At 47.2% G+C, this 24,107-nt stretch overlaps 1 protein-coding gene across 3 annotated transcripts in view; it reads left to right on the top strand.

Annotated features, from left to right (window-relative positions):
- LOC109140551 (shaker-related potassium channel tsha2) overlaps positions 1-22,625 on the top strand; it is a 44,423-nt gene extending 21,798 nt beyond the window's left edge. For 2 of the 3 annotated variants that reach the window (XM_027272240.1, XM_027272239.1), the window contains exons 2-3: positions 12,458-15,785; positions 18,837-22,625. In XM_027272240.1, coding sequence (XP_027128041.1) covers positions 12,783-14,237 — 1,455 coding nt within the window. In that variant the 5' untranslated portion in view covers positions 12,458-12,782 and the 3' untranslated portion in view covers positions 14,238-15,785; positions 18,837-22,625. Of the gene's footprint in view, positions 1-11,470; positions 12,039-12,457; positions 15,786-18,836 lie in introns of those variants that run through there. The other variant, XM_027272238.1, reaches the window with a different exon arrangement.
- Positions 22,626-24,107: the final 1,482 nt, after the last annotated feature.

Below are 24,107 nucleotides of genomic sequence, written 5' to 3'. Positions count from 1 at the left end.
TCTTTAGCCTCTTTTAGCTCCTAGTTTTGTTCAGTTTAGCAGTTAAAGACAGGTGTTTGTCTCAGGAAGTGGAGGAGACCAAAGACGGAGCTCAAAGAGAAGATTGGTCGAGCATCGCCGCGGGTGATATTTGTTCTTGGCGGCTTGTGTCGAGGTGTTGAGTTAATTAATTTCAGGACCGATACCTCGCAGGTGATCCGTGCTCAGCCTGTTCTCAGACACTCAGCACTTCATTGATTTGGTTGGAGGCTCTGCAGAAGCTGAAGTCTTATCTGAAGGTGCAGCTGCTCTTTATGCAGCACAGCATGAGCATCTTTAAATCAGCCCACAGCGTCAGGGCAAGAGGAAACAATAGAACCAGACTGACACACACACATATGAAGTGCTCCACAAAAGGTTGGAGAAAGACGTGAAGACGTGTTCTGGTTGGTTCCCTCTGACTTTAGCATCTTTGAGTCTTTGTGGTTACGAGGGAGGCAAACCTTCGATTTATCAGTCGGTCCAGCTCCGATCTGAAGTCGGGAGCTTTGGTCACATCACAGATGTACTCAGACACCAGCTGAGGTGCTTCAGGTTGATCTGATCTGGATCCTTCTGGTGCCTTCCTCTGGAGGTTTGCTGTCCATGTCCAGATCCCTCAGGAGGACGTGGACAGACGTCTGGATCACCGAGACCAGAGTTTGTTTCAGGCCGACTTCGGTTCCATTCGACACCAAAGAGCATGAAGCTGCTCAGGCTGCACCTGGATCTGTGATACAGTCCTAACACGACCAGTCACTGTGAGGTCAAACAAACAGCTGGACTCCAAAACTTGTGAGTTACACCTTCACTGGACTGGAATGAATCATATGAGAGTGTGTGTGAGGAAGACGAATCATAAAACTCTGTTCTCTCTGTCGCCATCGATCGAGACTCGCTGCTGTCACAACAGTCTGCTGACAAACTATCAGTGTGTACTGCGTGTACTCATACTGCGTGTACTCATACTGCGTGTACTCATACTGCGTGTACTCACACTGTGTGTACTCATACTGCATGTACTCACACACACGTATGTGCTTGTGTGTTTCTTGTGTGTTTCTTGTGTGTTTCTTGTGTTCATCAGCTGTGCAGCCTGCAGTGGTTTCACTCCCAGCAGAGGAGGAGTCATCATGGCCTCCGGCTCCTGCTAACTGTGCATTTGTCTGGTCACATGGGATGCGGTTACCGCGGCAGTGGCCGCTGCGCTCAGACTGATGATATGAGGTGGTGATGAACCCGCCGTGCGATGGGTAATAGAAGCTATAACAGCCTGCCTGCGGCGACCTCCCGTGATTGATGCTGCGCTCGCGCCGCGATCCTCCTGAAACAACGGCGTGAGGGTCAGAAAGTGAAGCCAGAGGTCGAGGGTCCATCAGCAGAGACAGCGAGGGAGCTGGAATCCAGAAGGTGATCAGCTGATCCATCCTCAGAAGTATTGACCGCAGACATGAAGAGAGGTTATTCTCCATCATGACACTGCTCAGGGTTAGAGGTGCCGTACACGTTAGAGAGGTCGTCAATCCATCACGAGACCGACGAGTCCAAAGCTGCATGGAGCAGCCGGTCTGTGGATGGACCACACATGGAACAGATTTGGTCTAAGTTAGGAGGCTGTGATGGTTCAGAGTTCAGGGGTCACATGATTTTTAGATTAGCCTGACGACCAGAGTGACCACACTCCAGAAACCTGTGGGCACATCATGGGCACGTTATCACGGACACGTTACCACGGACACGTTATCACGGACACGTTATCACGGACGCGTTATCACGGGCACGGGCACGTTATCACGGACACGTTATCATGGCATGTTATCACGGACACGTTATCACGGACACGTTATCATGGACAACGGACACGTTATCATGGCATGTTATCACGGACACGTTATCACGGACACGTTACCACGGACACGTTATCACGGACACGTTATCATGGACGCGTTATCACGGACACGTTATCACGGACACGTTATCACGGACGCGTTATCACGGACGCGTTACCACGGACACAGAGCAGTCTTCACACCTGTTCTCATCTGTATTCGTGTTGTCTCGTTAGCGGCGCTCCTGCTCGTTAGAGTGCCGCTGTCATGTGACTGATCTGTTACTGTGATGTCGTCACACGAGGTCTCGAGGCTGAACGTCTGTGGCACCATCTCCTCTCTGACCTTTGACCTCTGACCCGGTTACCGCTTCGTCAGAGTGAGCCGTCTGAACACACGACACCTCGTCATGTTCAGGGTCAGGACCTCAGCAGATTCAGCGGTCTGAACGCAGCGTTACAGAACTGCAGACGTCACCAGCTGAACAGAAGAGCAGAACCAGAACCAGAACCAGAACATGTCCATTTAAAGGGAAACAGAAGACACTCAGTCTGAGGCTGCGTCACATCGTAGCAGATTTCTCTGCAGTGAACAGAAGTCAGGACATGTCAGAGTGTGTGTGTGTGTGTGTGTGTGTGTGTGTGTGTGTGTGTGTGTGTGTTGGACTCTCGCGGGACGTCTTCCCGTAAATGTTAATTAGTGAACGTGTAATGAAATCAGCTGAATGTGAAGTGAGCAGACTTCCTGTCACCTCTCTGATTTTTAACTTTATGAATGTGTGTATTTATTATTATATTATTATTATAATATTTAGTCAGCATGACGCCCGGCTCTGGTTCTGGTCCGAGGAGCCTGAAGCTGTCACACAGCAGCAGTTCATTGATGATCGACATTGATAAATGTAAGAATAAAAGTCTTCCTGTATCTTCACCATGAGCTGCCGCTCTGCTTTGCATAACGAGCAGCCCAGAATACAATTAATGCAGTAACCCGCAGTGAGATGACCCCAATCAAGTCACTGAAGGGAAGCAATTAAAATGAGCTGGAGTCAGAGCGCACGTTCTAACTGTGTACTCCAATGCAGTACTTTAACTTGTAGTGCAGTATTTCCACAGAGTAGTGTGTGTACTCCAATGCAGTACTTTAACTTGTAGTGCAGTATTTCCACAGAGTAGTGTGTGTACTCCAATGCAGTACTTTAACTTGTAGTGCAGTATTTCCACAGAGTAGTGTGTGTACTTGAATGCAGTACTTTAACTTGTAGTGCAGTATTTCCACAGTGTAGTGTGTGTACTTGAATGCAGTACTTTAACTTGTAGTGCAGTATTTCCACAGTGTAGTGTGTGTACTCCAATGCAGTACTTTAACTTGTAGTGCAGTATTTCCACAGAGTAGTGTGTATACTTGAATGCAGTACTTTAACTTGTAGTGCAGTATTTCCACAGAGTAGTGTGTGTACTTGAATGCAGTACTTTAACTTGTAGTGCAGTATTTCCACAGAGTAGTGTGTGTACTCCAATGCAGTACTTTAACTTGTAGTGCAGTATTTCCACAGAGTAGTGTGTGTACTCCAATGCAGTACTTTAACTTGTAGTGCAGTATTTCCACAGAGTAGTGTGTGTACTCCAATGCAGTACTTTAACTTGTAGTGCAGTATTTCCACAGAGTAGTGTGTGTACTCCAATGCAGTACTTTAACTTGTAGTGCAGTATTTCCACAGAGTAGTGTGTGTACTCCAATGCAGTACTTTAACTTATAGTGCAGTATTTCCACAGAGTAGTGTGTGTACTTGTCCTGAAGGATGTGAATACTCGCTCACGCTCTGCAGAAAAACATCACAGCTCTTTAGATTTCACGTCACGCCTGATGTGAAACAACACGTACAGTTCATCCACCTGTGTGTTTCCTGTGCAGCACCTGGTGACTGGACCTGCGAGCAGAGCAGAACAGCAGAACCGGGCCGGGCCTCTGAGCTCTGCATGAATGTGTTCAGTGTTGGACAGGATGAGAGAGGTCAGCTCTGCATCCTGCTGCTGCTGATGGGAGGCAGAGAGGACCATCCCAGGTTGCCACGGCTACCGGCAGTCTGGCATGGCAGGTAACCCCCCTACACCACCACCACCACCTCCACCACCCTCCACCTCCGCCAGGGCGAGAGGCTGTGAATGAATTCAGCTTTAGACCTTGTTTGATGGAGGCGATAAGACGCCTGCAGTGATCTGTCCAGACCACAATGCATCGCTGGATTCACATCAAAGGCACGTTTATGTTACTGATGTTTTCATATGTGATTATTCAGGCGGGTCATGAGGCGCAGCAGACATGCAGCAGCAGACATGCAGCAGACATGCAGCAGCAGCAGACATGCAGCAGCAGCAGCAGACATGCAGACATGCAGCAGCAGCAGCAGACATGCAGACATGCAGCAGACATGCAGACATGCAGCAGCAGCAGATATGCAGCAGCAGACATGCAGACATGCAGCAGACATGCAGACATGCAGCAGCAGCAGACATGCAGCAGCAGCAGACATGCAGCAGCAGCAGACATGCAGCAGCAGCAGACATGCAGCAGCAGACATGCAGCAGCAGACATGCAGCAGCAGCAGACATGCAGCAGCAGACATGCAGCAGCAGCAGACATGCAGCAGCAGCAGACATGCAGCAGCAGCAGACATGCAGCAGCAGACATGCAGCAGCAGCAGCAGATATGCAGCAGCAGCAGACATGCAGCAGCAGACATGCAGCAGCAGCAGACATGCAGCAGCAGCAGACATGCAGCAGCAGCAGACATGCAGCAGCAGCAGACATGCAGCAGCAGCAGACATGCAGCAGCAGATATGCAGCAGCAGCAGCAGATATGCAGCAGCAGCAGACATGCAGCAGACATGCAGCAGCAGACATGCAGACATGCAGGCTGCTCGCTCCGTTTGTGTGCGTGGCTTTGTGTGTGTTCACCTTGCAGCGTCCTGAAGCGCACACAGATAACACAGCTGCATTGTGTTCGACAAGGACGAATATCGCTGATGTTAAGCACCTGGAAATTCATCCAGCACCTGCAGACGCTCAAACATGGAGCCATGAGAACTTAATGAATGTAATGATTGCAGCATGCTGCACATTTGATTTGACGCATGTCTGCTGCTCCATGAGTGATTTACAGCAGAATAATTCATCCAGTTATGTCGTCATCTGATACATGTCCATTCATTTACATTGCTGAGTTGAAATATCTTCATTTGGTTATTGATTTAAATCACTCAGATGAAATGCCCCCCCTCAGAGCCTGTCCTTCTAGATCCGGCCCTGCATGGATCTTCTGGAAGATTCAAACTCTGTCAGACACGACGCTGCGTCCAAATATTTCCAGGTTTCTGATGAGTCATGTTTTTGAGCTGGACGTCTGGGTCGGTCCTGAATCAGCAGAGTCATCGTTCTGTCACTTCCTGTGCAGACCGGCCCGTCCTCACCGCCCCATGGCCTCGGAGCTGGCACCGGTCTGCGGGCCGCTGCCGTGCACCGTGTGTTCATCCAGCCGTTATGTAATCCTCCCTCCATCACCAGCACCACCACCTCCACCCAGTCTGAGGCTTCACCACAACAATCTGTCTCTCTTTGTGACCCGGGACGCATGTTCAGTACGAGCACGGAGAGGTTTCTGTTTTTATATCTGAAGCTGATGAGGCATCATTAACACATAATAAACATTAATGTTAATAATCGTTAATGTCAAAGTAATCTGAGCTCGTTATGGGGGAATGAAGAGCGACCTGCGGAGCGGCCATTGACCGTGGAGGTGGTGCTCTGTGAAAATCAATAGACTCAGTGTTCGTTACTGAGAGCGAGGCCGGGTGGAAATGTGGTCTGAACAGGAGACACCCTGCCAGGAAGAACCGCTCACCTCCAAAATAAAAGCGTTACAGAACACCACAACGGGGAAAACAGTCCTGCATGTGAAATGAGACGAAGTAAACACGCCCGAGCAGAAAGAAGGTCAGAGAGCACGGCAGGAAAACCAACAGGACGGAGCTAAAGGACCCGTTTGTACGAGTCAGTGGTGTAGCTGCTGATTGACACCCCCTCGCCTCACCCTCTGCTTCCTACTACTGCCAAGAGAAACGTGAACGCACATCGAGAGTAAACATGAGCTAACAGCAGCTAACAAACTGAGCTAACAAACTGAGCTAACAAACTGAGCTAACAAACTGAGCTAACAGCAGCTAACAAACTGAGCTAACAGCAGCTAACAAACTGAGCTAACAACAGCTAACAAACTGAGCTAACATGAGTTAACAGCAGCTAACAGACTGAGTTAACAGCAGCTAGCAGACGTTAGCTGATCAGAGGTTTTAAGGTTTATGAATTTAAATCAGATCATTAACATTTCTTCTTCTTCTTCTTCTGTTGGACTTCATTTTATTTTATTTTTCTTCCTGTGCAGTTTTTATGTCCCGTCAGTCCGGCAGCATGTTGAGTGTAAACAGCTCTCAGATCAGTGCAGACAGTCAGAGTTAAAGGTCTGAAGCAGAGTCTCAGAATCCGAGCTGAGTGTTTTTTGGAGACGTGGTCTCGGCCTGTGGGCCTCTCTCTGGCACAATGAGCTGTTTTTCTGATCCCAGCGTTCCCAGAACGTTTGGACGGTGCTGCTCCAGTGATGGATGGAGCTATTCTTATTACTGTGACCCGTTACGTAAAAACACAGTCAGGCCCTAAAAATAAGAGCAGGCTTTTCAGGACAATCATTGTTTGCTTTAGTACAGGAGCAGGAATCTGGATCCATCAGTCACAGCCGGGCCCGACCCGGCCCGCCACCAAATTAGTCACATTAGTGTCGGCCGCGTGCAGCTGTGGGTAAAACTTATTGATGTGCGTCTGTTGATGTGGCCGAGCCGACATGAAGCAGTCGATGTTGGGGGGGTGGAGGAGGGGAGGTGGAGGAGGTGGAAGCTGAGTTATCAGCTCTGCTCTCCAAACATTAACTGTGTGAAACGTCCCGACATGTCACTGAAATAGAAGACGCAGCTTTCCAGGAAAAGAGTTCACGTGGCCTGCCGGACGAATTGGACTGATCTGGATCAGCTGGTTCAGACCGCAGGAACATTTATTAGTGTTTTTATTTTACATCCAATCAAACGCTTTCTCTCGTCTGACGTCTGTGAGTGACTGTGAGGGCGGCTACAGTCATCTGTGCCCGGGCCTCACTGTGCACTGTACAGAACCAGAACCACAGAACTTTATTCTCTGATTCTGGTCAAACTGGATCAAACATGAGGAGGAGCTGCTCCTCTTTATTTTTATGAGCAGCATGTTGTCCAACAGAAGGGAAGTGAAGGATATAAAGCTGATCTTTATGACCCGCGGACCTGGTTTCTTCTTATCAACTTCTCCATGTTGGCATCACTTTCCAAACCATGAAACAAGAAGAGGTCAACAAGCTGAGATATAAAATGTGAAAAGGAGAAGACGAGTCATGAGGAACAAAAACACTGACTGAAAACTAAACTTCTCACTTCCTCAACACGAAGAAACGACTTCAAGTTTCATCCTGACGAGACTTTAAAAACATACGACCTCAGTCTCCATAAGTCCCCATGTTATCCAAGAATGGGCACCACGCCCACCTGTCAATCAAAGCGTCCACGCTCTTAATCCTGCATAACTTTAAGCCTTAATATAATGTGAACAGGTGAGTTGTATATAAATTCACCCTCAGTACAGTTGTCATGAACGGGGAAATTAGCTACAGAGACCAAAACTGTTTTTTGTACCAGGCTGTAAACATGTTTATTTCTGCTGTGAAGTTGGACATTTGGACATGGGGACTTATGGAGACTGACTCACTTCTGGAGCCAGTCTCAAGTGGACGTTAGAGGAACTGCAGGTTGTGGCTTCACTTCAGTCATGGAGGTTGATGCTTGATCTCATGTTTTCTATGTTTTACCCTCGTTGGGCTGAGGTGTCCGTCAGTAGTTGGTGTTCCTGCTCTGAAGATGTTTGAACTGCATTCTGGGAGTTTTATGGTGTAATAGCTGCTGTCATGTATCCGGGTGGAGAGGAAATCCAGCCGTCTGTATCCGGCTCCACCAGCTGCTGGACGGCTGCTCGACCGAACCTCTGGTAAATATTTGTAGTCCAGCAGCTGATTTAAGGTGGAGCCCCAACGGGCTTCAACAAGTTTACTGCTGCAGGCGTGCTCGGACAGTAAGTCATGTCATTGCATGCATCTAATCTCCTAATGCATCAGGAGACACGCGAGTCCTGACATCAGGGATACCTGAAGACCGCCGTGTCCTCCACGACTCTCACATTACGGAGCAGTCACCTTCAGCTGATGTTTGAGTTAAGATCAGATCGGAGGCTTGCCAAGGGCTTTTATTTTGAAGGGCTGTGTGACCTTATGCGGCATTTTCATTTTGTTTTTATTCTGTTGTTTGTATTTACATGTTATCATTATTATGTCTTGTGTTTTGCAACCGCTGCAACGACAGCATGAGTAATCAGTATTATTTATTTACATGCATGTACATATATAGAGGCTGCTGAGCCTGGTTATATTGCCCAGCTCAGGTTCTGGCACGACGCTGGCTCTGCTCCGTGTTTTTTAAAGATTTTTTTTGGCCTTTTCAAGCTTTATGTCTGACAGAGACAGAGTGACAGGAATGTGGAGAGAGAGAGACGGGGAGCGACATGCAGGTCCCGGCTAACAAACTGAGCTAACATGAGCTAACAGCAGCTACAGTTGGCAGCAGCCCAGATAAAAGTGAATTGTCAGTAATGATCTTATATAAGAGCTAACGTGCTGCTGAGGCTCTTCAGACTCCACGACATTCTTCATGTCATGACTCTTGTACGTTTTCCAGAACTGTGCCGTTAAAAAAACAGAAGTTGCACTGACAGCAGGAAGCTGGTGGGAAAATCCTGCGTACACGTCGTGTATTTAAAATATGGATGATAGAGAACGCTCGATGGTCAATGGGACTCCGGTCCCAGTGGTGCTCGCATGTCAGCTCCCAGTGAACCATTCATAACCTGTCCAAAAACAACCCGAGGCCCGGGTTCATGTTCTCAGAGGCGACGTCATCTGTCAACTACGACTCCCAGGGTGCATTTCAACAAAGATCCAATCACAGAGCTTCAAATTCTCTCATGCACCATTTGATGGAGACTTAAAGCAGCTGGAGGTCCGTAACGTTGAGGTTTGGTACCTGAGCCAGACCTCATCATGATCACTGAAGGTCGGACTGCTTCAGCTCCTGGAGGGGAATCAGCAGGATCTGGGTTAATATTTCAGGGAGCTGACGGGAATCTCCGGGGAACGACGGCCACGTGGGAATCCACGGGAAGACTTTTCTGTCAAACCAAACACTAGAATCTGCAGCAGGAGTCTGACTTCAACGTCTCCGTGCTCTAGTTTCAGAGATGGTTCTGTTTGTTTGGTGAAAAACCTCCTGACATTAAAGACCTGTGTCTGCCTCGTTATGTAATTATTAACTGCACGGCAATGAAAACATTAAAGTGTCAAAGACCAACAAAGGAGGTTTCTGTTCTCAGGGTGAAGGAGAAGGTGCTGCAGTGAAGTGAACTGCAGCTGCTGTTAGCTAATGGGGCCGGTGTCGTGCAATGGCAGAGGAGAAGAGAGCGAAGAGGACGCTGACGGACTGGCATCTTCAGTTACTTCATTATTCGTCACTTTGTTTAATGTGAGCAGCCGACATGACAACATCATGACAGACATGACTGCCAGGCGTCTGAACACTGATCCAGGAGCTGCTCCTCTCTGCATGGAGCTGCTCCTCTCTGCATGGAGCCATGGAGCTGCTCCTCTCTGCTCCTCTCTGCATGGAGCTGCTCCTCTCTGCTCCTCTCTGCATGGAGCTGCTCCTCTTTAACGTCTCGTCCTGTGTAATTAAATGAATCCAGTTAGAGGAAATTACAGTGTGACAGCTGACTGTGCACTGACAGTGAGCACTGTAAGAGGACTGAGAGACAGCTGCTTCTGTCCTGAACACCTTCAGAGGAAGGAAGGAAGGAAGGAAGGAAGGGAGGAAGGAGGGAGGAAGGAAGGAAGGAAGGGAGGGAGGAAGGGAGGAGGGAGGAAGGAAGGAAGGAAGGGAGGAAGGAAGGAAGGAGGGAGGGAGGAAGGAAGGAGGGAGGAAGGAAGGGAGGAAGGAAGGGAGGAAGTGATTTTACTGACAGATGCCACACCTTACACTGCCTGCTCGTCCAGCTCCTGTTCTAGCACGACACTGGCTCCACTCCATGTTAGCATTCCACGGCGCCCTAACAAACTGAGCTAACAGCAGCTACAGTTGGCAGCAGTTTACTTCAGCTGGTTGGAGTTTTGCAGAAATGAGATTTCAAACCCTAACCCTGCAGAACCTGAAGTAAAACTGATGAGGCCGTGCAACGCCGTCCAGGAGGAAACAAAACTCTGGACCTGAGACGCCGAGTTGCCCGAGAACCCCTGTAGTGTATTTTCGGTGATGATGCTGATGTTTGAAGAGAAGTTCCGCCGACACCGTCTTAGTTGTATAACAAGTTTATTACAACAAGTTCAGTACCGTACAAGTAACACGTTACTTGGAGAGCTCCTGGCCGAATGATGAGAGACTCTCCCGACCTATGCCGGACGAGCCTTTATATAGGTTATTTTGTGCCTCCCCATGACATGCAGTAACAAGAGCCCCCTGCAAACATACAATGAAGTTACTTAGGACCAAAAAACAGAAGGATAATTAACAGTCCTTTCCCAGGACATCAGCCTGTGACTACACAGGTATTGTAGAATAACCCTATAGCCTCTGGCTCCAGGAGTGGTCTTAAAGAAGTCTTTCTTCAGGGCTCCGGACTGGCTGGGTCATATGACCCCTAGGTCAATAGCCTTGGTTCGTGACCAAACAGGCATCCTACAATAAAGCATTCATATAAGACTATGCTGAGACTATGCATCTATGTGCAGACACCTCACCCCCCAGAGAACCAGAGTGACATTTAGGCAACATGTGGACACAGCCAGCAACTGGTGTGTGTGTGTGTGTGTGTGTGTGTGTGTGTGTGTGTGTGTCGGGCGATGAGCTCACCGCACACAGGAAATGAGGTCGTCTGCAGGCAGCTGAATTCAGGATTTCAGCGTGAGTCAGTGTGAAGAAGAGATGTTTGCAACGCTGCATCATTGAACGTGTCCTTTGTCTGCCCCCACGGAGCTCTCTGATTGGATAATAATCCTCTCTGTCATCCATATCAAAGGAAACTATGCAACAGATGACCGACACGTCCTCAGTACCAACGACCCAAACAGAAACAGAACCGGGTTCATGTTTGGATCATTTCATTTATAGAAAACAGAATTTAATATTTCATGTCTGAGAAATAATGAGAAACCCAAAAATAACAAACAGCTTAAAGGAGCAGAGGACGGACATCTACAAAACCTGGACGTAGTCTCTGAGACGTCCCCGCAGACTGTCTAAAACCTGGACGTAGTCTCCATGACATCCCCGCAGACTGTCTAAGACCTGAATGTAGTCTCTGTGACCATGTCGTCTGTAGATATGAAGCTTACATGAAGGAGTTGAATATTAAATATGAGATTATATTCTGGTATATTCTAATTTTGGCTGTAGACTTGCAAACAGTCTGTTGTCAGGATCCAGGTTCATGCTGGACTTGAGGTTCAGGTGGTTCAGGTTCGTCACATGCTGTTTTCTGCATGTTTCCTCCTGATCTCTCTGGATTCCTCTCTGCATGTTTCCTGCTGCTCCCTCGGGTCATTCCATGGGAAAAGCAACTTTTCCTGCGGCCCTGAGAGAAATGCAGCTATTTAAAGAAAGCACGTCAGCGCTCTGAGCTGCAGCACAAACTCTCCTTCTTCTTTCCACACGCAGCTTTCCTCTTTTCTTCTTCCTGCTCTTTACTTGTTGCACAGCGGCGTTCACCTTCCACCCAGACTCTTTGAGAGTGTAAAACCAGCAGCATACAAACTCTCTTTGTGTTTGCGTGCGCCGTGCAGACATGACACATCTTACAAGTCGTGCACAACTTGTGTGGAGCAGCTCCGTGGCTGAACGTCAGCAGGGCTTCGTCTTGGAAAAACGGCTGCGGCGTGACATTGCAGAGCCTCTTTCTGCTTCATGTGTGTCACATGTGGATGAGAGGATGAGTGCGTGGAGGAGGACAGACCTCTGAGCCACAGGTATTCATAGCATCACATCATGAATGGATAGATTTCTGCATGAATCGCGTCTTTCTGCATGACACATTCTCGCGTTTTTCGCCATGAAACTGTCTGGATTCATAAATGCATGTTCATATCTGCTCATAGCTGCTCATATCTGCTCATAGCTGCTCATAACTCATCATATTTCACCATAAACAACATATCATGTGATAACCTTGAGCCCGCGCCACGCTGGAGAGACAACAGGTTCATTACGCGCGACACTTTGTGTGAAACATGGAGAGGGTTTGGTTTCATGTTTTTGTTCCTGAATATCTGGATCGGATTCATAATGAGCATATGTGTGTGTGTGTGTTTGTGTGTGTGTGTGTGTGTGTGTGTGTGTGTGTGTGTGTGTGTGTGTGTGTGTGTGTGTTTTGTTCCCCCCCCTTCAGTGAGAGAGCGTGCACACACACGTCAGCTCGGGGAGGGCAAAGCCTGCTTAAGATGCAGTGAATGTGACAGTCGAGCCGAGAGTCCAGACTCCAGCAGCAGCGTGGACGGGGAAAGGTGAGCGTGGTGGCGGCGGTGGTGGCGGTCAGGGGGGGGCACGAACATGTCAGCTCACCCGGCTCAGACGTGACGCGACACAACAGGAGAAAAAACCAAAACAAAGGAGCGGAGCTGCTTTCCAAAATACGCACGGCGGCGGCGGCGCGGGGGGAGCGGAGAGAACCGTGAGGTGTGCGGGAAGCGTCGCCCTTGTCTTGGGGGGGAAAGATGACAGTGGTGCCCGGAGAGAACCTGGATGAGACTGTGGCACTGGCCGCGCTGTCAGCCCAGGATGTGTACGACCCGGAGAGGGTGGAGAACCAGGAGTGCTGCGAGCGGGTGGTCATCAACATCTCCGGGCTGCGCTTCGAGACGCAGCTGAAGACGCTCGCCCAGTTCCCGTCCACTCTGCTGGGGGACCCGCGCAAGAGGATGCGCTTCTTCGACCCGCTGAGGAACGAGTACTTCTTCGACAGGAACAGACCCAGCTTCGACGCCATCCTCTACTACTACCAGTCCGGGGGGAGGCTCCGGAGACCCGTCAACGTGCCCGTGGACATTTTCTTGGAGGAGATAAAATTTTACGAACTGGGGGAGGAGCTGATCGAGAATTTTAAGGAGGATGAGGGTTTCATCAAGGAGGAAGAGCGCCCGCTGCCCGAGCACGAGTTCCAGCGCCAGGTCTGGCTCCTGTTCGAGTACCCGGAGAGCTCTGGACCCGCCCGGGGCATCGCCATCGTGTCCGTGCTCGTCATCCTCATCTCCATCGTGATCTTCTGCTTGGAGACTTTGCCCGAGTTCCGAGAGGAGGCCAAAGGTCTGTTTGGAGAGCTGCCGGAGCGCGGGAACGTTACCGCGCGCGTAAAGCCGAACCCGTTCACGGACCCGTTCTTCATCGTGGAGACTCTGTGCATCATCTGGTTCTCCTTCGAGCTGCTGGTCCGGTTCCTCGCGTGTCCCAGCAAACCCGCCTTCTTCAAGAACATCATGAACACAATCGACATCGTGGCCATCATGCCGTACTTCATCACGCTCGGTCTGGAGCTGGCGGAGCACCAGGGGAACGGACAGCAGGCCATGTCCCTGGCCATCCTCAGGGTCATCCGCCTGGTCCGGGTCTTCCGGATCTTCAAGCTGTCCAGACACTCCAAGGGGCTCCAGATCCTCGGGAAGACCCTGCAGGCCAGCATGCGGGAGCTGGGCCTGCTCATCTTCTTCCTCTTCATCGGGGTCATCCTCTTCTCCAGTGCGGTCTACTTCGCGGAGACCGACGACCCGGACTCGGGTTTCAGCAGCATCCCGGACGCGTTCTGGTGGGCGGTGGTGTCCATGACCACGGTGGGCTACGGGGACATGTGTCCGGTCACCATCGGCGGGAAGATCGTGGGCTCCCTGTGCGCCATCGCCGGCGTGCTGACCATCGCGCTCCCGGTGCCGGTCATCGTGTCCAACTTCAACTACTTCTACCACCGGGAGACGGAGCACGAGGAGCAGCTCCAGTACACGCACGTGACGTGCGGCCAGCAGCCGCAGTTCGGGGAGTTCAAGAAGAGCGACAGCAAACCGTCCCTGTGCAAGTCCGACTACCTGGACAGCGACGACGCGGACTCCATCAAGTACACCAACTACAGCCCGCACAAAGCGCCGGTCCCGGCCTACACCGGGAGGCTCACCGACGTTTGAATCGGAACCCCGCAAAATGACGCACGAGCGGCGCGTCTTCCAGTGCGCGCGCTGGTTTCATTCAGACCACCAACAGCTGATGGAGGAGCCTCCACCTCCACGAACTGTCTTCATGCGCCATGCGTCACGGGGACGACGGACGAACAGCCTTCAGCCAGTTGTAGCACTTTATTATTATTATTATTATTATTATTAATGTTGCTCTTAGTAATTTATTATTGCCACAAAATTCAGGTTTAAAGTTTACATTTGTTTTCTGAGAGTAGACACAGGACCAACACACACACACACACACACACACACACACACACACACACACCTGTTGGGTGGAGCTGGTGATCGTCACATTTGCCTGACAGACTCACTGAGCTGCTGGTTTGTTGGTTTTTTTAATCAAACCAAGAGCGCCACCGTGTGGACGAGCCCCGGCCCTGCATCTCTGCAGCTGATGCAGTTTCTATAGCAACCTTCCAGACTTTTCTGCATCTCTGCCACAGGAATGAAAGGATGCTGAAGCCGAAGAGACGAGGCCAGAAAACCACCATGTTGTGGAAGCCTCCATGTTGTTGTCAGTCTTCACAGAATCCAACCAGTCAATGTTATTTTACAAACAGAGACGGAAAATCAGGATTCAACACTGTAAAAAATCCAAAAAATGAATCCAAACATTCTGTAGTTTGTTAAATATGAAATAATTTAGACTTCAGAGCTCGACTGAGGCCGACTGAAACCAGAGAGCTCGAGAAATGAAGCAATAAATCAGCTGATTCTTCTTTAAATTATCTGATGAAAAACGACAGCAAAGCTCACTGGAACTAATTTAAATGACATAAAATATCACAATTAAAAAGATGAAATTACATTTAGCCACTGAGAAACTGTCCAGACACGTATGGAAGCAAAAAAAGGGCCAGAATCTAAAATAGTTCAAAATGTCAAAGACTTTAAAGTTAATTATTAATTTAGTTTAACTCTGAATTTATTTTTTAAAGGTTTCACAGATTTAAAAATATTTAAGAGTCAAATATAAATTTTAAAAATTATGTCTGTCTAAAATTGCTGAAATTCAGCTCTAAACAACGTGTTGATGAAGATCATGTAATGTGACTGAAAGCTCCAACGGCTGTTTTCAAAGGTCGAGAAAATGGACGATAAGAAATAATAACGATCCTCCAATCAGGCCACTTCCTGTCAGTCACATGATCCAAGATAGAAAATGATTTTTGGCCCCTTTAGGCTTCCATACAAAGACTGACTGATGTTTGAGTGATCAGCTGACCTTCCTGATATCAATAATCAAAGTGATCGATCAGATGAAACCTGCTCAGCAGGAACAGCTCACTTCCTGTCATCAAAGCACCTTAACTCACCTGGACTTCACGGACGAACGTTGATGGAAACAAAGGAACGTTTTGACCGTGAAGGTCACATGATCGCCGTCCTGTTGGATTATCAGCTGATGGATCGATGGATGGAGGCCATGATGGAGTTTAACACAGACAGGCGACCAGCTGATCCGTAACACCGGAGCGACGGTCACACAGAGAGGTGAGTCCAAGTTTATTCATTAAGATCTGTCCAATCAAACGCTTCCTTCCTGTTTGTGGGGACTTTAAAGCTGCATTAACTGATCGTTGGCCACTAGAGGGCGACACTGACGAGCAGTCAGTCATGAAGTTGTTATGGAGACGTCAACAAGTCCAGTTCAGGTCAGATGAACTTATCAGACTCACCAACATTGGACTCGTCTTCAAAGTGTCTCATACGTCCTACAAACAACAACATGCGTCCTGACTGACCTCTCCCTCACTCTGAGGCCTGTCCGACAGGTAAATAAATATATGTGGCACCTCTGTTTGGGCCTTTAACAAACACAGTGTTGGTACCGCCACGCTGAGCCCATTTACTCACACCAAAGTGTTCTGATCTGACTCTGACACCTCCAACATGAGGCTGAGGCGACCTTTAAGACTCGAGACGAGATGAAGCTCAGACTGAGCCTGCTGAAGACGTCTACACTGTTGTTTATGGTTTGAACTCATTAAAGATTGTGGATGGTGATGACGAAGTCACCGTCACGCCTCTGACAGTCTGACTCTGAGAATCCATCGATCAGATCACGATGCTCTTCATGTGTGTTTCATTTGAATGGTTTTAATAATAGAAGACAACATGTGACATCATAAAACATGTTGTTGTGTTGTCACACAGCTGCAGTACAGATGTGAGCCTGCAGGTGGCAGCAGCTCCATCAGACCGACGGGTCAGAATCAGAACTCTGTTTCTTCAGAATGTCCTCTGAGGAGGACGAGGAGCTTTTCAGCCACACATTCAGACTTCTGCACACCTGTCATATGTATTTTATTTGGCCAGAAGTATGTGGACACCCTGTCTAACCCTTACAGTGCAGATTTTTGTTACAGTCTGGATTCATAACAATCAGTTATCAGACACCAGAACTTGATTTGGATCAGTGTAACGCTGAAGATGCAGGATGACATCACACGAACTGTGCAATCAGTGCGTAAATGTGTTATTATTATTTTTGTCATTCATTCATTGAAGTATCAAAAAATCATTTAATCCAGATTAAATATAGAAACACAGACACACACACACACACACACACACACACACACACTGTATTGTTAGATTGTAGGTGTGCCTAATAAAGAGGCCGCTCAGTGTTTATTCACACATTCATCACTGTCCGTCTCTGTGGTGTCAAAAAACTGTTTCATCAATCTGCAGGTGTTTCCATTATTTTGTCCACTCTGTAAATTCATATTAATGAAGACAAAAACTACGGAGGCCCAGAGGCGTTCGATGGCGGTCGGTGTCTGTTCGATGGCGGTCGGTGTCGGTTCGATGGCGGTCGGTGTCGGTTCGATGGCGGTCGGTGTCTGGTCGATGGCGGTTGGTGTCGGTTCGATGGCGGTCGGCGGCGGTTCAGGACTCAGCTGCTCCGTTTGTTAGTTCTTCTCTCAGTGAGCGTGACCTGGAAGTGTTTGATGTTGTTGCGTGTTGGATGAACCGTGGATGAGCTGCAGTCACGAGGAGACGGAGAAACTCAACGTGAAGCTTCACTCAGAGTTCATCAGAAATCAGCTGTTTGTTTCTGTGACGATGACGAGCTGTCAATCATTCATCCAAATCTTCATCAGTGAGTCTGAGATGAAGCTGCAGGTTCGTCACGTGACTCGTTGGTCCAGGTCAAAGGTCGTCGGTATTTAAAGACGCGTGTGTGGCGCCTGATGGACGATGGCACGAGCGACGTTCAACATCTCCATGACAGCAGCTGCTGAGCTGTTTGTCGCCATAGTGACGGGACCACAACATCCACACAACGTCCACACAACATCCACACAACCTCCACACAACCTCCACACAACCTCCACATGACCTCCACTCTGCCTGTCACACCGCCTGATGAAAATGGCTGAATCCCAGTTTTTTTGTGCACAGATCTGGTTTTATGACTGTGTTACCATAGCAACAGAGGATACTGACTCCTGATTGGCTGTAGGGGGGTTTGCATTGCTTCCTGTCATGCAGAGGAGGAGAGCTGCTGCGAGGAGACGGCGCCGCCTGCTGGTTGGAAGTTAGACGTCACATGATTTTTCTGACCTTCAGTCTCTTTCGCTGATCGTGCTCGTGACGTTGTGAAGGTCACAGCTGCCTGCAGGCTAACAGCAGGAATATGTAAATACATGTTTATGATTAACATTCATTAGAATTAGAGCCGAGCACAGACAGCACAGAGTCTGACATGACGCGTTCAGGATCAGGTCCTCTTCACTCTCCTGAATGAAGTAGCGTGGGATCATGGGAGTTGTTGTCTTCACTGTTAAACCATTATTGCAGAGGTCTGATGACGGTGAAGTCTTTAAAGTAAGATTGGGTCGAGTTTGGGTCTGGTTAAAGGATCGGGTCCAGTTCCAGGTCAGGTCAGATTAAGGTGTGGGTACAATAAACTCTTAAAGAATAACTCAGACTGTGTCGTCCATCATCTTCTCATACCTGCACAGGTGTTTGTTTGTCTGGAAGGTGACAGAAAACCTGCTGGACCAGTTTTCAGTTGGTGGAAGGTGTCGCATGAGGCGAAGACAGTGAAGCTGATACATGAAGTGTTTCATACTCTGAACATTAGGAGGTCACAACAAGCTGCATGGAGCATTAATGGAGCCTTCACCGTCCTGCACACACACACACCATGGCTGCTGTAACAAGCCGGACGGACTCATTTAAAGGACGATTGCTCCAAACTAAAGACGGTCTGCTCGGTCGCGGTGCACGACAGACGGAGTAAACAGGAAGTGACGGCAGCTGGTCGGTGCTGTCATTGGCTCTGCCTCCTCAGCATGTGACTGTGGTGACAACGATGGAGTGTGTGAGTGTGTTTGTGTGGGCGAGACTGGGAAAGGAAAAAGAGGAATATATAGATGGACAGTCTGTTCTGATGTTCACAGTCTTTGACACAAACACTCAGGACAAATATTCACTTATAGATTCACAGATTCATGAAGTTTAAACACAGGAAGCACTCTGTAAAACAAGCTCAATATTTTATAATAAAACACGTTTCTTTCTGTTTTCCAGGAGAACAACGATCAGCCTCCATCCTGCTTTCCTCGTCAAACCAAAAGACTCCGACATCTCCTCCTCCACCTCCTCCTCCACCTCCTCCTCCTCCTCCACCTCCTCCTCCTCTTCCTCCGTCCTGATGAAGGTGAAACAAACTCTGGACACAAACACTGACACTCATAGGAAGACTCGGAGCTATGAGACGCCTTTCCATTACAACAGGACAGACTTTTGCACAGAGCGCGGCGACAGTCGGACTCTGAGGTACGACAAACGTTACTTGAATCATCTACGTATATATTTCCGACATGTCTGCTGGCTGACGGAGTCCTCCATGTACTCATGAATAGATGTTCTTTGGGAGATCGGTCTTCTTGTTGTAGAGAAATAAAAAGTCTTGTCTGTACGTTGCATATCATATTCAAACCAAAACATATTATTGCATGCTTGGAAAGTAGAGCATGTGAAGAGACGGAGAGTTCTGTAACATGGGAACAACGACGACGACGACAGCTCACCGATTTCAAGTTCATTCAGATAATTGTGTTGGAAGGTGGAGGGAGTTTCTAAATCTATATTTTTTAAAGTATCATACTGTATATGTTTTATATGGAGAGGAATTGGTTAACCTCGGGAATTATTTTGTAGATTTTTAACATTTTTGCTAATGTGTTTAATTCATCTGTTGGTTTTTATTCATTCTTTTTTTGCCTTTGTAAAAACAAAGCGGCTGCAGAGGAGAACACTTTACAAACCAGAGAGAAACTTCCCCGATAAGAATGTTTGTGTGAGAAATCTAAAAAGAAAAAAAGACAGTTGAAATGCATTTATCGCAAACATTTGACATCTGATTTTCTTTGAATAATTTTGAATGTTTCTGATTGTGTTTGGGTTTTTTATTTTGATCTAAATGCTGTATCTCTGTTCTAACATCTACCTCAGTGTCCGCTCATTTACGACAGAAGCTTTAACGACGTCGGTGTCCGTCCATAAAAACCCAGACGCTCTGTAAACTGCCATTTATTAACTTAGGGAGAGGAAATGTAAACAAAGCCACGTTAATTCATTCATTAATTCGAGGTGAATCTATGAAGCCAGTCTTGGCCTTTGAATTAAATATCAGATGTCGTCCAGTCTAATTACAGCTCGGGCCGCGACATCACGATTTTCTTTGCACATTTTTCATTTATTTGTGAAACTGTTCCGAAGTTTGTGTGAACGAACGAGTGTGACTGTTCAACGTTGATCTAAGGGCAATAATGTTCTGCAGAGCGAATGAATGAGTCTTAAAAACTGCGACACCTAAAACAGTTTCTGAGTTTCAGGTTTTAACGAGATTCTGATTTATTTATGTTAATGATTAAAGTTTAATCCATATAAATTGAATCCAGATTCAGATGAGAAGATCGGGTTCATCAAAGATCTGTTTAGCCTAGCTTAGCACAAAGACTGGAAGCAAAGGGAAACTGCTAGCCTAGCTCCCTTTGCTTCCAGTCTCATGTGACTCTGAGGACAAAGACACGTGTCTCATCAGTCCCTCGGCCTGGTCACTCGTGTCACGTGTTCAGTTCAGACTCGTCACCAGATTCATTTCATGCAAAAATCAAAAAGCAATAGTGTGTGTGAGTGGTTCCTGCAACGTGGAAGCAAAAATGCATTTTTTGATTTTTCCTTTTCTTTCAGTTTGTTTTTTCATTTCCAGTTCTTCTTCTTCTTCTTCTTCTTCTTCTTGTTGCCATGTTTTTCTTTTGACAGTCTTCAATGGTGATCTATTTTTGATAAAATAAATCAAATTAATCCAGATCAGTTTCGATCTTCATGTGTTTGTTTCACACACGTGTCATTTTCTGTTTCTTTGTCATGCATCAGAAACATTTCCACACGGTGACGACGCTGCTGGGTTTACGGTAAACTCTGTGTGTGTGTGTGTGTGTGTGTGTGTGTGTGTGTGTGCATCTTTAAAGTCCATCTGAAATCATCACTATGACCATGAAGTCTCCCTGTTATCGAACACACATCCTGTCTCATGACGTGCACTGCTAACTTGAGTCTGAAGCTGGATACTTCATTTACATTAAACAGCATGTATCAAACACAGACAGGAAAACTATTTATGTTATTATGATTTATGTTTTAGACGGTTCAACCTGTGCGTCTAAATTAAAAACTCAGAACTTCTGCTCATGTCATGATGAAACTTTTCTCTAATTCCACTAATAATAAAGTAATAAACCAAACGAGAAGGAATCAGACTCAAAATATGAACGTTCATCATATTTTTCTTGTTTCCTGTGCTTCCATATGCTGAAGATTAGAGTCAGTGCTGGAAATATTGAAAATAAATTTCCTTAAAATATGAAAGTTTAAATCCTGAAAGTTTGTTGGGACTTGATTCTGTCTCGGCTGTATATCCGTGACTTTGTAAAAAAGAATAAAGAATTGCTCATATTTCATTTTACATGTGACAGTTTAAAAAAAAAAAGATTTTAAAGGTTCAAAATAACAAAATAAAAATAACTGTCTCTCCCAGTTTGAAACCGAATCACAGCTTTGGTTAAAAATGTTCTTCCACGTGCAAACCATCATCGCTCACGTCTGCAGAGTTTTAAAATGTCACGTTGTGATGTGAAATGCTTCATAGATTACGCTGAATATTACCTGCAGACAGAAAACCAGCAACATGCAGCAACCAGTTATTCATCAATAAGCAATAATGCATGAAGAGTACAACATCGTCTGCAAAGTTTCCTGTTTGTTCATATCTGTGCATACGTTAATAGTGCCTTAATCATAACCTGATTCAGTTAATAAGCCTGTCAAATGCATCTGAAGTACCATAGAAGAAGAAAGTGTGTATTTATAGTAGCACTGTAGGGATGTGCTTAGAAATAATGTATTAAAATTAATGTATTGAATGTACAGTGAGTAGTCTTCCTGGTTGGTGTTGTGAGGAAACAAATCTGAAAAAAAGAATAAAGTTTATCTTTTCTGTGAAAGCTCCACGTGGACGAGAGAGATTCTAAAGTTATTATTTTATTTCACATAATTTAAAGTTTTTATTCAATTACAATCTCCATTTTTTCAGGTCGTGTTTTCTCTGAATAATTATCTGACAAAAACACACTGTGATGTAACGAGAGGAGGAAAAAGGTTCGTTTGGGATTTAACAAGTTCATTTTGAATTATCGACTTTCAGCTTCCTTTGTCTTTTCTGTGATTATTCTTTATTTAGCCCGATGCTAAGCAACGACCAGTGTCAGTGTCTGTAATGATGAAGGTTCATCAGACAGATTTGAAATGTCGACACACAAATCCCAAACTAACTCTTAGTTTCACAAACTGAGCTGAGATAAATGCAGTGTTGATGTTTAACTCGTCCACGACATTTAGAGCGAGGCTCCTGTGACAGGCTGCGATGAACATCAGCTTACGTTAGTGAAGAGTTCAGCTTCAGAGACAAAGAATAAAAAGAATAATCATAGATCAGCATGATGTTCCAAACGTGTCCATGTATCTGAGTCCTCGTGTTGGTCTCCTGCTTCCTGCTAACAGCCGATACGACTTCAAATCTCAGATTTTTGTTGCGTGTCCGTGTTTCTCTGTACGACAGGTATAAAGTTAAATGATGTAATATCTGTCTCTATACTGTATATGCACAACAGAGTCATTCTGAATAGTTGTGAGGACGTGTCATGTGGCCTTTTCTTTCTCTTTAATGTTGTAAATGATTTGTAAGATCTGATCTGATGTCCATGAACGAGGCTTTATGTTCATACACCATGTTTAATAAATAACTGACCCGTGCTCATCACACGCCTTCTTTACCGCACACATGCACACACAGCATGTTTCAGTGGGATCACATTCAAACCTCTTGACTCCAGTTTGCAGAGTGGTGCAGATGCAGCAGATAGGCGGTGTTCATGCTGCTCCACCCTCATTCAAAAGTAATGAGCTGCAGGGAACGGATCCATTAGTGGAAAACACAGATCTGAAGTCAGAGCATTAGTGCAGCGAGTGCTGAGTCAGCAGTTCCTGCAGCTCAGGGTCGCTCTGCTTTGGACCTGTTAGAATCCATCATGGTCTCTGCTCTGACTGCACCATGTGGACCAACACCAGACCAACACCAGACCAACATCTGACCAACACCAGACCAACATCTGTGTGGATCCACGCTCCACCTCTGTTACAAAGATCATGAGTGGAGGTGGAGGTGTGTCTGCAAACAGCTCAGTCAGACGTTTGGATCCTCACACCATGACGTGAAACCATTTTAACATGGAGACTGACTCCATTAGTCTAATGAGTTACATAGTCTCTGTGACGTCCCCGCAGACTGTCTAAAACCTGGAATAGTCTCTGTGACGTCCCCGCAGGACTGTCTAAAACTGACGTAGTCTCTGTGACGTCCCCGCAGACTGTCTAAAACCTGGACGTAGTCTCTTGTACGTCCCGCAGACTGTCTAAAACCTGGACGTAGTCTCCGTGACGTCCCCGCAGACTGTCTAAAACCTGGACGTAGTCTCCGTGACGTCCCCGCAGACTGTCTAAAACCTGGACGTAGTCTCCGTGACGTCCCGCAGACTGTCTAAAACCTGGACGTAGTCTCTGTGACGTCCCCACAGACTGTCTAAAACCTGGACGTAGTCTCTGTGACGTCCCCCAGACTGTCTAAAACCTGGCATAGTTCTGTGACGTCCCCGCAGACTGTCTAAAACCTGGACGTAGTCTCCGTGACGTCCCCGCAGACTGTCTAAAACCTGGACGTAGTCTCCGTGACGTCCCGCAGACTGTCTAAAACTGGACGTAGTCTCTGTGACGTCCCCACAGACTGTCTAAAACCTTGACGTAGTCTCTGTGACGTCCCCACAGACTGTCTAAAACCTGGACTATGTCTCTGTGACGTCCCCACAGACTGTCTGAGCCAGGTAGCTGTTTCCCTCTGTTTCCAGTTTATGCTAAGCTAAGCTAAGCTCCGGGCTGCTGTTTATCTTCTCATCCACTCTCTGAAGTCTCTGCAGGTCTCTGCAGGTCTCTGTAGGTCTCTGCAGGTCTCTGCAGGTCTCTGAAGGTCGCTGCAGGTCTCTGAAGGTCTCTGCAGGTCTCTGCAGTCTCTGAAGGTCTCTGCAGGTTCTGTTCCTTCCATCAACGATCACACATTTCTTTCTGGTTTGCTGAGCGGCTCAATCTCTTTGTGTTTCTGAAACACGGCTCCGCTCGGTCCACGTCCGATGTGGTTTCACTTCTCCCGTCTCTCCTGGACGTAACGGCGTCAGGATGCAGATC

Source organism: Larimichthys crocea, chromosome XX, assembly GCF_000972845.2.
Source record: "Larimichthys crocea isolate SSNF chromosome XX, L_crocea_2.0, whole genome shotgun sequence".
In the NCBI taxonomy this organism is placed as follows: domain Eukaryota; kingdom Metazoa; phylum Chordata; class Actinopteri; family Sciaenidae; genus Larimichthys; species Larimichthys crocea.
The sequence above is the reverse complement of the archived record's forward strand: the minus strand, read 5'-3'. Positions and strand labels throughout refer to the sequence as shown.